Source organism: Trichoplusia ni, chromosome 6 (assembly GCF_003590095.1).
Source record: "Trichoplusia ni isolate ovarian cell line Hi5 chromosome 6, tn1, whole genome shotgun sequence".
Lineage (NCBI taxonomy): Eukaryota > Metazoa > Arthropoda > Insecta > Lepidoptera > Noctuidae > Trichoplusia > Trichoplusia ni.
This window is the reverse complement of record NC_039483.1, coordinates 3972487-3986673: the sequence shown is the minus strand read 5'-3', so window position 1 is coordinate 3986673 and position 14187 is coordinate 3972487. Positions and strand designations below refer to the sequence as shown.

The 14187-nt window shown below is 33.6% G+C and overlaps 2 protein-coding genes across 2 annotated transcripts in view; one reads left to right on the top strand and one right to left on the bottom strand.

Moving 5' to 3' along the window:
- Nucleotides 1–748: 748 nt before the first annotated feature.
- Nucleotides 749–5765, bottom strand: LOC113494939 (charged multivesicular body protein 3). The gene is made up of 7 exons (XM_026873478.1): nt 5656–5765; nt 5512–5572; nt 4860–5039; nt 4504–4544; nt 3955–4128; nt 3512–3685; nt 749–2947 (listed from the first exon to the last, which is right to left on the bottom strand). The coding sequence occupies exons 1-6, from the start codon at nt 5698–5700 to the stop codon at nt 3530–3532; spliced, it is 657 nt and encodes a 218-aa protein (XP_026729279.1). The 5' UTR covers nt 5701–5765; the 3' UTR covers nt 749–2947; nt 3512–3529.
- A 662-nt stretch (nt 5766–6427) lies between these two features.
- The window catches only part of LOC113494729 (glycerol-3-phosphate acyltransferase 1, mitochondrial-like), a 63690-nt gene continuing 55930 nt past the window's right edge, over nt 6428–14187 (top strand). Inside the window, exon 1 of the mRNA XM_026873170.1 lies at nt 6428–6550. The gene's annotated coding sequence lies outside the window, so the exon portion shown is untranslated. The remainder of the gene's footprint in view (nt 6551–14187) is intronic.

The following is a 14187-nucleotide window of genomic DNA, read 5'->3' as shown; positions in this document are numbered from 1 at the left end:
TAGAATTCAGATCATTGTTCGGGTAGGTAAATTTAGGTAATTACAAAGACAAAGTTCTAACGACTTAAGACTTACAGTAACGTAGTATATTTAGTAATCTGTGCTTAGCTTAGTAAACAGTCCCAAATATTTTTCCTACTCCTTACCACTGATTAATTTCGTTGTGTTTTTCATGAGAGTAAATCGTTTCTCTTTGTCACCCAGAACTTAAATGCTAGTCATTGTTGTTTGTTATAGTTGTTGATCTTTATTTACAAAAGTTGCAATGAAACAGACTTGAGTCTTGTCCCATAAAAAAGACTTAGGTACAGTTATTTCCAAACAATACTTAGTTATGTTCAGAAATGTTTCGGAAGGCACGTTAAATTGTGGGTCCCGGCTGTTATTCCTACATCTTTGGCAGTCGTTACAAGTAGTCAGAAGCTTGAAAAGTCTGACAGCCAGTCTAACCAAGGAGTGTCGTGTTGCCCAGGTAACTGGGTTGAGGAGGTCAGATAAGGCAGTCGCTCCTTGTGAAACACTGGTACTTGGCTGAAACCGGTTAGACTGGTAGCCGACCTCAACATAGTTGGGAAAAAGCTAGGCCGATGATGTTTAGAAATGTTCGCCTCACTTTACTTTGACATGAACACAGCAAGCTGTTTAAGTTTTAGCTGATTTACGTTTATAAATGCGGTAGTGTTCCATCACACAGTTTAACTGTTACATGGTCACTTGTCCAACATCTAAGGAAAAGAAAAAGTCGATAAATAGTTAGTGTATTTTAATTAACTGTAGTAGACATTAAACATTTAATAAAAGCTCACAAAATCAAAATTTATCACAAACGTGAACTTATTTACTCGTGACGTTACTATACAATCCATCGCATGCAGATCTAAGCTTTAACATTAACTAAATAGAACCCATTTTACAAAATTACGTCAATGTACTTTAATTTCCATTAACGTAATTTAATTTTGTCGACAGTTATAAACGAATAAGATTTCAACATTTTTCGGCATAAAGTATTTTTTAACTTTGCCTGTATAAAGAAGAAAATTTGCGACAGTTTTTAAGTGGCAATCAGAAGGTTGTTGAAAATATTTTTATTTTCTCATAAAATAAATTAAAAAAATCATATTAAGACATAAGATTTCCATGTAATTGGTAACACCTAAACTAGCCATATAAAAATGAGTGGAGGGCATATTGTATATCTTACAATATTCATAAAAAAGCAGTTATTATTACCTCCATGCTTACAATTTATTACATTAGCAAACAATTTCAAAGATATAAAGTAAAAATGTGTACATCATTCTTATTCAAACATAAAAGGACTTAAAACTAATGTTACATAAAGTCCATAGTTACTTGACATAATTTCTTGGAAATGCCTTTCCGTGGCTTACGATTTTACAACACTTGTGAACGCACGGGTAGCAGGTACGTTTGCGCTGATTTATGTAAATATAATTAATTCAATATGTCTATTTTATAGATCGATCAACATTAATTAAGATAAATGTGTGATTGGTTGCTAGAATTAAAGTCAACCAATTAAATAACACTTGCTAAAGACAGCGACGAAAATACATCGTGAGGAAAGCAACACACCTAAGAATGGGGTGTGTTAGGACCATAATTAGGATCACCAGAGCTTTACAGGCGGTTTAAACTCTGACAACACTTTGTTCAACGGTTTGTTTAATTATAATTCAGCCAATCACACTAGTTGGATAACAACAGGACCAAGAACTAAACCCTCCTTCTGGCGCACTGAGGGTTTATCATACAGTCTACAGATGACGTTAAAAGTTATTCAACTACATATAAGTTGACAAGATTCGCGACATTTGATCACACTTGGTATGAAAAAGACATTATCGTGTGATCTTTATCATAGTTCCAGTAAAACAGGATTTTAATCAATAAGTAAACATCCATATTTTCAACTTGTTATGGAATAAAAAAGCAAATATAATACAGCCAATAAAAGGCAACATTTAATATCAAACTGTCGAATTAGAATAATAATAATATAGTGCCAGCCTTTACATATATGTCCCACGGCTGGGCGCAGACCTCTTCCCGTATAGGGAAGGTTTGAGTTGTCGTTTGAATTATATGCTCAATATATAAGAAAATAAGTACAGTTAGGCTCGTAATTCACATATTTTTATTGCACATCTAAGCACTAAGCAAATAGTATAATTTAAAAATAACTTATAAAACAATATTGCGACAGAGACCAAAAGTTACTTGTTAACATTGATGTACCCATGATACACAGTCTTGAACAAAAGCGACCATTGCAACTGGCTTTAATCAAGTCAACCTTACATACTTGCCTTAAAGTTGATTTTGCGATACAGTTTCAATATTAGTACATTTTTCGTACATTTTAGGTGATGCTTATGAAACTGCGTGTGAATTTTGGGTTTTCATCCTTCAATGCTTTTGAAATGACGAGTTAACATGCCTGCATGCCTGACAAGGTAAATGTACAATCAGCAAAAAGAGGAATCATAGTTCTCACAATCAGAATATGCATGAAATTATTTACAGGTCGCGAAATTAAAACCTTAAAATATCTTGTAAAGTGTAGTAAAATCTCCTCTTTAAAACAGGTTATAAAGCATTAAGTTAAATAAAGTTACATCTTTTTATGTTACTTCCTACTCGTCTAGCAAGTATCAACATAACCTCAATTCGCGGCTACTTTCAAGTAACTTTTCTGCTAAATGTACATTGGTACTCTAATAAACTCTTCCAAACACAGTCGACAGTAATAAACCAACATTTATTGTTAAATTATCTCAATCGAAACAAATAATACTTCCGTATTACATATACAAACTTAATTACATACATACAACAATTATTTACATTGTTCATAAGGCATTTGTTGCACTCCATAATAACATCGCCTTCTCAAATCTTGACTCCAATACGTAACTCCAAACTGCAACAAAACATGTATTTTCAATGTTTGTTGTGTTTAATATATCATTACAAGTCATGTTTCCTTAATTACTAACTATATTTTACCAATATTTAGGATATTCCTAAGGGGGTTGTAGGTGGAGCTGCTAAATAAAACAAAATCTCACTTAAGTAAACAAAACAGATCAAAGATCAAATAAAAAAATATCAGTTATGCTTTTGCCGGTAACGAAACCAAAGTGTCTCATTCGACGCCAACGCCATCATCAGCAAATGCCGTATTGAAAATAATATAGCAATATATCCTTTGTATGAAGGATTGTATCGCGTTTTTGTGTCGGTGTATGAATTGTCATACAAAAACGCGAATGACGTAGCATGGCGTTTCAGTGAGAGTCTGACACTATCCGTTCCCTCCCCCAAGGGTCAACTCCCTTGTCCCAGTGAGTAGTGAGTAGTGTTACGAGTATTTCCCAGTCTTACGAAAAAAATGCGCAGTTTTTAACAGCGAACTGAATAATAAATATGTAAGTTCAACATAAGAGTGAAGATAAACTCCAACATATTTATATATATTTGTCACCTGTCCGTGTGTGATGTACTAGGAGCGCAGCGCCTGCAGGCGTGTCTGCATCTCGTCGAGCTCGCTCTCGTCGGGCTCGGCCACCTCCTCCTCCTTGCTGGTGGAGGGAGCGCCCACCGCCGTCGGCGGGGCGGGGGCCTCGCCCAGCTTGCCTTGCGTCAGCTCCCATAGCACCTGGATGTAAAGAAAAAGTTCAGGGTATTGAATGAATACAGGTTTATTATTTGTTGGTCACTGGCGAACTACAACTTTGTATGATTTTTGATAAGTATAAGTATTCTTGCCCGCGCAATACTCTCCGTAGGTTCCACATTAAAAAAATACAAATTTCAGCAAAAATCACAGAATGCAAAATGATCAAGTTAATAAATGAACAGTAATCATCATCAAGCAGTCCTAAATAAATAACTAGATGAATAAAGCTAAGGTAAAGGTCACCTCACCTTATCGACCTCGCCCTGCGCCGCCTCCTCCATTTCCTCCTCGTCCTCCATGCTGGACATGGTGTCGTCCAGCATTTCCTCGATGATGCCGGCGCGCATCATCTCTTTGCTCAGCTCCTGCATGGTGGCGGCTACCTCCGGCAAGCGGATTAGAGCTTGCATGGCTTGCATTACCTAGACACATAATAAAATTCAAGAACAATTTAATGATTCATTTACTTTTTACCTAATTAAATTGAATCCTTTCCTTGAAGGGGAGATGGAACTAGCAATGTAATAACTATAATGATACTAAGTATATCAAAAGTTAACAATGGAGTTTAAAGCTCAAAACTTGCATTCAATCATGGATTTTTTAAGGCTGATGGGCAAATCAATATCACCTGTTGAAATACACATATCAGTATCTGTCTACAAATATTCTTAAATCTTAGAAAAATATAAGATATATCTAATGACTCACTTTTCAGTTTCTTTTGTCATATTAATGTGACGATATATGACATTAGTCACACATGAACAACAGTAAAAATAACACAAATAACATACCTCAGTTGATCTTTGAAGTGACCCAGCAACTCTTAAAGTAGCTGCAAAGAATTATGTATGAAATTAATAACACAGTGTATGCTACTTTAATCCTTATGTGTATTAACTTAAAGGTGATAATAGATTAAATGTAAGAAATTATACTTGTATGAGGATATGCACTGACAATTGACACTTGGCTAATTGGTAAATGGTTTGAAATTACTAGAAACACTTCATTTGCATGGACAAAGTAGTTTGTAAATTAGGCAGTGAGAAGATACAGTTTTTTTAATTAGCCAGATCTCTGTTTTACCAGTTCTATCTAGACTGATGTTATAAGAGAAGTCTGAAAATGGATATTACTGTTTTCTTACCTAATTGGTTCTTCATTTGTAACTGAACAGAGTTGAGGTGTGCTTTGCTGGTGTATATTTTGCTGATAGCCTTCCGAGATCTTATGATTTCCTTAGCCAATATTGTACAAACTTGTTTGTCATTCTTTGCAGCAGCTTCTTTTAGAGATCGCTTTATTTTCTCTTCCTCTCTTTGTATACCTGTAAATAAATATAATATACGTCAGTTTATTACAAAAAATAATCTATAGCTACAGCTGTAGTGTGATCTAAAAAACCTTAAATACTAATATTCTTGGAATGAGGTCAAAACTATTAAACTTAGTTGTCTATGCATTTAGCTTAGATAAATTAATTATTTAGGACTATACATCGTTTGATACAATTTTATTATTGAAGTATTTAGAGAAAGCCTCTAACCAGCAGTATGAAAGTTAAAAAAAAAAGAAAGTGGGGTAAGGAATCATGATTCTCTTTCAGACGAAATCGGGTAAAATAGGGTAGGAAGGTAATGTCGTTCTCCTTAGACTTTACCTATTCCTTATGGTCGTGAACTCGTGACCTTGGCTGTGCCACAAAAATTCAGTCAACAAAACATGAATGTAGGTTAACATCCTGTGACACCGGAAATCTCGCAAATTCCTCCAACTTTACACTTTTAAAATAAACATACCTCTTATTTGTCTATCTAAGTTATATCCCTCTTTCCGTAGTTTATGAGACCACTCGTTTACCTAAAATAATAGCGATATGTTTAGAAGTTACTCATACTTATATTTTTATTCGCCTTCTACATAATTATAGATGAGACACCTACCATCTCTTTTGGATTTCTTTCCGGAGATTTACCAAATAAACCCATTTTGTATAAACTCTTTAGAATTTTATTTCAACAAATGAATTTGTTTTGACATAAATGTGTCAAATATGACAAATATAAGATGCGATGACTTCATAGCTACGCTCCATTGCTTACAGTTTCGCATGTGTTGAATTGAGAAAATTATCCATTAAATTCTCTAAGCGAATCGCATATTTTGTAACAGCAAACAAATTAAAAGATTTCTTTTGGTTAATTGTTTTATAACACATTTTAATATTGTCAAAAGTTTATGTAAATTTTGCATTGAAAATCAAACTGCACGTAATGGAACTTTGAGACGTTGAATTTGGTGCACGCAGAATATTCTGAAGAGCTTATTTTCAACTAAGAATCCATGCAGATGATTATGGCGAATGTTTAATTTAATATTTATTGTTACTTTGAAAGCTAGATCTATATACACAGTTTCTCTAAACAAATCCAGTTTAAAATCCGCGTTAATAGAAATTGGCTATAAGTGACATTTTCTTAATATTGTAACAACAAAAAAATAAAACTTGAATTGATTCAGAAGCGAAGATCCTGAAGTAATGTTGCTCATAATATAAACAAATACTCATGGTAATGTAGAAAACATTCGAAAGAACTTAAAATCCATTCAAAGAAGATTTGAATATAATTTAAGGATTTGCTAAAAAATACATTTTTATTTTTTATTACGCTTGCAATACTAAATATTTTCAGTTTCACACACAAATATTTTGTTGTCGGTGCGAAATTTAAAACTATTTTCTTTGTTTGCTCAAAATAAACGCGGAGTGAGTTAATGTAAATGCTTCGAAACGAAAATCTGTAGTTTTCATTATCTGCTGGAGTAGAAAAAATCAAGGTAAGCTATTTTTCTCTACAAACAACCCGGCAGATTTCACGATGTCTTTTTTTAGATGTGCTATATTTGTATTAAATCTCTCGGATTCAACTGAGACTGACCTTAGCTGGCGTATTCTAGTTACTTTTACAATGTAACGGTTAGTAATATTGTTATAAACTATTAAAAAACGCAGGGATTTTGAGGTTATTCGAATATGAATATTTAACTTGTAGCGGCAAACTTAGAACGTAATTTAGATACATAAACCCACGTAAAATACGATTTTTATGTCATAAGTTTTTCTTAAGACTATAAGGACTTGCATGCAATGCGAGTTTGATACATAAACAATTGTTGTTTATGTTAGAACTAAGTAAATACAGCTACCTCCTTGCGCAAGATTGTCGGTCAGTGTTGCTTGACACTGCTACCGGCAATACCCACAACAGCACATATCCTGTCACAACGGACTATTACAACACAGTTTACTATCTATTCATGTGATTCCTATAAAATATCGAATTGTATTTATACCTACTTCATAATGTTTATGTACTAAAAGAATAGGTAAACAATATAGGCGTGTCTTTGTGCATTAAAAAATCGGTGTAGAAATAAAACGCAACTTAAAAAATAAATCTTAACAAAACAAATTGGATGTACTACTGAAATGTTTCAATTATTCATTTATTTAACATGTGTTTGTATAAAAAGACATACTAACATTGTTTACCTTTTATTGAGTACCTTATTTGTACCGGGTGATAAAACCTTTCTTCTGCAAAAAAAGGTAAAATATCTCACTGCTCTAAGTATTAAAAAAAATTGCATAATTTTTCATTCTCAGTTGTTATCTCGGCAAAGGATATATAATTATACTACATAAGTTTTATTTTATTTTATAGTTATTAATTAAACCTCAGCTATGGATATCACATATAGTTTCTGGACACAACAGTCTTCAGCAAAAAGCAAATGTATTTTTTGTAAAAACTGAATCTCTGAATCTAAAAATATTATGGTTCTGCTGTCTGTCTGTCGGTCAACACCTTGCATATCCAGTATACCTGTGTATCTTATGAACCAAGTAGTTGAATAGTATTTTTGTTGCCCGTATAGAAAGAAATAAAAAATGGGCTAAGTTTTTTTTTAGCCTGTTTGTACCAAGACCTCACTATCGCAACTCCAACTCGCATTTGACCAATTTTATTTCTAATCCCATATGAAATAATGTGATTAACGTATTGCAATAAAAAAATTATTTAACTACAACTCTCTTAAACCAATTTTAAACTAGAACATTAAGATTAAAAATTAGTTCATATATCCATGTAAGTGCAACCAGTAATTGGAGATCACGCAAACTTGATTGTCTGTCATTAACTCATCCGTCCTTTGAGTACTCAACCACTAATTCAGAGGAAGGGATCCACTTTAGTGTAGTCAAGGTTACGGCCGGAAATAAATTGGTGACATGCAATGCTGTTTTCAACGACACAGTAATTGACTTATATGTCCTTTGTAATACTATACTTTAATGTTTTCTACAATATCCCATAAGAAATAATCTTTTTCTGCTTAACTTTTTTTTATTACTTGATTATTATTGATTGGCATATTCCCAGTTGTTTAAATTGTTTATTGGGTTTATGTTAATTTTTACATGTACTCATGAATATTTAAATTAAATCATTTAAACAAAATCGGGAACAGAAGTTAAAGGCCGAATGCATTGATGAACCATTTTGGGCAAGAGAATAATAGTGTTAAAATTGTACATGCAGAAGAATAACACTTGAAGTACGCAAAAGGGGTCAATTGATTATTCAAGGATAAAGTTGAATTTTAGATATATTTAAAAATGACGTATCTTTTAAAAACACACAAAGAAATGTTTCGTTGTATCGCATAACGGTATTCGCTCTTACGATATTAATGTAAAGAAAACTATTGTATATTATTGCGTATTGCGATAAGAACGTCCATTGTTCATTAGTTGCAATGCAATTGGAAATGGTCATATTCTCTTTACTACATGTGTTACTGATTCCGTTTCATGTACACAGTTGATTTACTAGATAAATGTAATGTCATGGTTAAAGAAGATCAGTAAAATTCGGGTTATTTTGAAAGTGCGGGTCATCGAAATTAACTCATTAATTGAAATTAGCCTATAAATCTATGGAGGCTGGATAACCCTTTTCAAATTGACCAATGCTGGATTTCGGTCGTCATATAGATCCTTATTATCCTTATCAGGTCCATGAATATTAGCTTTGACGATTTTAACAGCTAAAAGCAAGGAAACTTCAGGATACGTTCAACATAAGAACTCTTTTCGTGGTAAAATTTTATTAGTCTATTTTTGAGTTTTGTCGCCCTTGCATTTACTAACATTTGATTGACGTCCAATACAAAGCGATCTCCGGTCAGTATTTTACAATGCTGTCTGACCTCTTTAACCCAATTAGCTTCCGCCACGATCGAACCACTTATTACAAGTACACGTCACGAAATGACACTTTAAATCTTATTTGTGGAAGTAAAAAAAGAAAGTTTGTATACTTGTCCTCCGTGCGTTCCTAAACGTTTGTTCAGAGTTTGAGTTAAGTTTACAGGGAACTTATGATGGCCATGAGGGTCTATGAACCAAAGAACACAATTTGCTATAGTTATTGTAAAAGCGAGACAGACAAATAAACTGAGCGTGGCGCGTGGCGTCTCTTTTCCTTAACAACTGATGTGGTGTTACGCCCTAGTATCTAATCGCTTTATATTACCATGCATCACCAAATGCGGGACACGTTTCAGGTGTTTTAGTCAATAAGAATCTGACACTACCCGCTTTCTGCCCCGATTAGGTCCATGTAGATTCTTCCTCGCTACCAAACAAAAACGCCCCAACCTTTGAATCTGTTGGCTTACCCAAATATCAAAGATCCAGTAAAGGGCAGAAATAAAGGTATATAAATACTCTTCGTATATAAATCGAATAAAACTTATGTTCTACAAGTAAGTCTAAGTTATCTGCACATAAAGTCAACATAAATATCACAATAACATCAATAAATTGTGTTATATTATTGCTTGGACGTTGTACTGTGCCTAAGTCCCTATTTGTTTATAACATTCGCCACCTAAGTAGGTCCTTTATCGTAGGTCACCTATCTTGTGTCAAATAATTAATTAAGTTGTCATAACTCAACGGGATGACGCAAAATTGTACAACCCGAACCCTTTTACCACACTCCAGAAAATTAATTAGAAAAACGATCTTACTTCTTCGAAATAAGGCCGTTAGTCGTAATTGTTAACAGTTTCGTATCTTTTGCGGTTTACTGTACCTATCTATACAGAGATCTGGTAACTATGCGGCTTTTGTTAGGCCTACATTTCTATATTATATTGTTTACTTAGCCTATTTCGGTCTTGACGCATGGAAGATAAGAGTTTGCTTTTATTTTGAATTACTTCTTTTTCTTACTTCGTTTTTCTTTTCCTCATTTTTGTACTTTGGATTTTGATGATGACATATTAATTGACTTATTTTACTACATTCAAGGCGGCAAGAGGTGGGATTTATTATTAATCTCCATGCATGTAAAAATAGTTACACATAAAATGCTAGAATAAAAATAACATCATAGGCCTTGTTAAGAACAAAACAGGTCAATTACTTCAAAGGTTCATACGACCTAACCTTAGATTTGTGATAAACGCAAGATCGTACTTGGCGAAGATAAACCAAAAAGATTAATAATAACAATACAGTTGCATTCTAAATGTTGAGAGTAGATGAAAATGGACAAGAGACTGAACGCTAGTTTACTATCATGCAATCACACAATTTTCATGCGTGCTTGTCTTAAATGTTACGACACTTCACCGTCATTAAACGTGCTACAATAAGCTAACACCATACATTATCTTGTTTCAACTAATTCCTTTGTAAATTGACACGCAATACATATTTTTGTAGAAGTTTCTAGACTGTCCGGCTATGTTTCGTATTTACGTTTATGTTCTTGAAAAAATCAACTATTTCAATGTATAATTAGCTATAGTATATTAATTAGCAATTGCTACCGAATTAATGTTAATTACATAATCGAAGTAATGGAACAACACCCGTCAAGAACTGGTCATCCAGACTTTTCCTAAACTTTGCAAATATTTTTCGCTTCCCTGAATTCGCGCTAAATAATTATTTGTCCGACATTCTGTCGATGTTTAACTCTTAGCGTTACGAAATGGTCGTCAGCTGATCAAATTCCTTTTCAGGGAGATGAAAACGAGAAAAAATTGGAATACTTATGTCTCGCGTTTATTTAGGCTAAAGGTTGCTAAGGTCCTTTAGGCCGACCAAACACTGTGTACAAAGTACTTATAAATGCAAATAAATGCAGCATTTTATCAAGGTAAATGACTAAAGGCGACAAACTTTGAACTTTAGTCCTGTTCTGAGTATCGAATGTTATTCAATATCTACGAAAACGGTCGCTTTATTTAATCGATTAACAATGAGAATGAGGAACATTTGCTATTGTTTTGTCAACTAACATTATTCATCTCGATTGCTTATGAATTTACACAATCTGAATAACAATTGTTAGGGTTGTCGCGTTCCTTTCTGGGGGTTTATCGCCAGGTCTTAAAGGATTATTGCCTGAAATATTAAGTAGTTGAGGAAACCAGACAGAACTTGGCACAGTATAAAGTGGCGTCTGTGTTGCACACCCGCAGTAAAATAACTGAAACTGGTGCTGGTAGGTGCTCGCGAGTTTTGGGAATTTCTGTACAAAATGAATGTTTTGTTTGATTCTGGCATTCATGAACTACTTCTCTCATCAATGTCACGGATGAAGTCAATATTATTTAGTATGAGTAGTGTTCCATCCACTAACTAGCTGAATAGTATTATGTATTTTGCCAGTCTTACAAATTATTTTATGTTTCAAATGCATCTTTAAAGATGCATCAAGTAGGTATGGTGTCTGAATATTTTTTTAAATATGACTAGTCCTAAAAATAAATGTTTTTTCTTTTGTCCTCGGATAAAACCAGGGGTTGTCAACCCTAAGACCTACGACATACAAATATCGCGACATGTGAGCAGAACGTTTCGCAACGTCCCCTGCGCCCGCGTCGCTGGCAAGTCGGCGGGCGGAAGATTGCGGCGTACGCGCACCGCGATCATTTGCGAAACACCCGCTAATGTCGCCGTAATGTGCCTTGCATTTATATCATATACCATTGCTATAGCTGTAGGATACGTTTCCATCATTATGTTTTTATTCTTTCTTAAGTATTGAGGTGTCAAGGCAACTCAGATTATCGTTGAACCGTGTTGTTAAGAAATATCTTTAGAAGACTACCGGTCTGGCTTAACCACTTATATTTACACTAAGACTATGATGAAAATATAGAAAAAATGTTGACAAGCTCCAACACGCATGCTAAAGGTGTTTTGTCTTGGTTAAAAATCCTTTTCAATTAGCGTTCAATATTTAATTAGATGCGAGGTATTCAGACTTCAAATCACAGCGAAAATACCAAGAAATTAAAGCTTGACATATTACCCAATAATGGTCATGTTTTATAAAAAAAAAATTTTGATTACAAGTAAGAAGTCACATGACATGTCGAATCAATTTAATTAAATAACTTTGAAGTAAATACAATTACAATTGAATTTATTACATTAATACATTTGTCATGATGTTGATAGGTCGCTGTGAGTCCAACGCACTCGTTTACCTATGTATATTAAGTATTTAGAACAAGCATATAACCTATTTGGTTGGCAACTATTTTGGCGAAATTTTTGTATAACAAATAGTATGCTAATGTAATTCTGGATGTTTCGGTAGCAGTTTAATTCAGTAACGCCCCCGAATAGTACTTCAGTAGCAGTCTTTTTTAAGTTCATTCTAGAACCACAAGACAAAAATTATAAGCGTATGCTTTCATACGCCGTATCTTGTAAATATCTACACCATTAGTAATAAAACCCAATATTTTGTCAGTTACATAATGATGATTTTCGATTTCCAATCTCCGAACCGATTTCCAGGCAACGAAATGTCTAAGAACCACTTGAAGGAGAATCTGCTTACATCGCCAGTAACCAAAAGAGTGTCCTTAAAATAAGACATGTTCCTTAAATCCTTTAGTTAGGAAGCAAGAACAATACCAGACTACTATATATGTCACCTAAATAGCTAATTAATGCCTTACACAACCATTTATAATACAATAGGTTCATTATAATATGGTAATCAGGATTTGTTTGTCTATACATACTTTAATTATAGAATTAGAAACTTTCAGTACCTATACGACCTAGACTGGTCACTGTGTCTTTATTTTTTATCCCACCTAAAAATAAATGAAAAATGAAGAGTCAAAGCACGAATTGTGTGCTACTGAAAGCAGTTGATTGGAAGCCCCAATAATCTATGAAATTCCATAGGTATTGCTATGAGAAACTGATAATATTTTTGTCTAATAGTATTTAATGTCTATAAATACTATTATGTATTCGTTGGCTCATGAAACTCGTGAGTCATCAACACCAACTTTCATCTATAACATTTTCTTTGACAAATCATGTTATTCTAATGTTATATTACCCTGATGTTGACAAACATATGTTTTATTACATTCCATCTTTCCTTTATAATGTGTGAGAGGTTTGAAGTTCATAATAAGCACGTTTAAAGGTTTTCTTTTGTTAGCAAAGAATAAGGTTATGAATTTCATTAGTGCGCCCAGTGCGCGCGCACTTGATGTAAATATAAACAGTGTCGATAATTACGTGTGTGGGTAAACACACACTCTGATAACGTGGTATCAATGTGTGCGTGACTCTTGTCTATGTTTGAGTTACAAAGGATTTCCATTTTTTAGCTAATTTTGTTTGTTATCGACTCATTGTATTGAACGTGTTAAAGTATTTTGGACATCGTTTCTCTAAGTATTTATAACATTCATTAAATTAAATTATGTATACTGCTAAATACGAATGTATGTCTTTCTTAATGCAAAGTCCGAAAACATTCCATTAACAAACTTATACGCAATAGTAAAACATTTAAATGTGTAACATCCATAAGCAGTTATGTACCTAGTCACAAGAAAAAGACGATTTCCAAGTACATAAAATCCATCGCACAATAACATTCTAAATCTGACGAATTCCGCTGAAACACATTAAAATATCTTCCATGTCGTCACTGTAAAGGTGTTACGGAATCATACGTAGACGTTTTATTTTTAAATTGTTCGTAGACTGACTATTAACTGTCGAGACATTTCTATGTTATGTATCAAAACGAATCTTCATATATTTGATTCTAGTTTCCATCTGGGTTTGTGTCTTTTCATCTGCTGTCGATAGTCCGTAACGACCGTAACAGCAGCTATATATATAGCAGCGGATATAACTTGCTGTAGCCACTCCTATTTTGGATTAACAACATTAACCACTTTTGGTATTAATTTTTCGCTAGCTTGAATGGATACGCCAATAAGATTGTATTCAAGACGTAGGTTACCATTTTTTATATTATTCCTAACTTAATCCTACAAGGTACCATTACTAAACAAGATTTAAAAAGGGAAACAAAGTTATTTAGATCCCCTTAATCCGTTCG

What these genes read in the sequence shown, in the direction of transcription:
- LOC113494939 (XM_026873478.1), bottom strand. Translation starts at nt 5,700, where the DNA reads ATGGGTTTATTTGGTAAATCTCCGGAAAGAAATCCAAAAGAGATG. An exon ending in AAAGAAATCCAAAAGAGATG is followed by an intron (nt 5,573 to 5,655) that starts GTAGGTGTCTCA and finishes CTATTATTTTAG; the next exon opens with GTAAACGAGTGGTCTCATAA. An exon ending in CTTAGATAGACAAATAAGAG is followed by an intron (nt 5,040 to 5,511) that starts GTATGTTTATTT and finishes ATTTATTTACAG; the next exon opens with GTATACAAAGAGAGGAAGAG.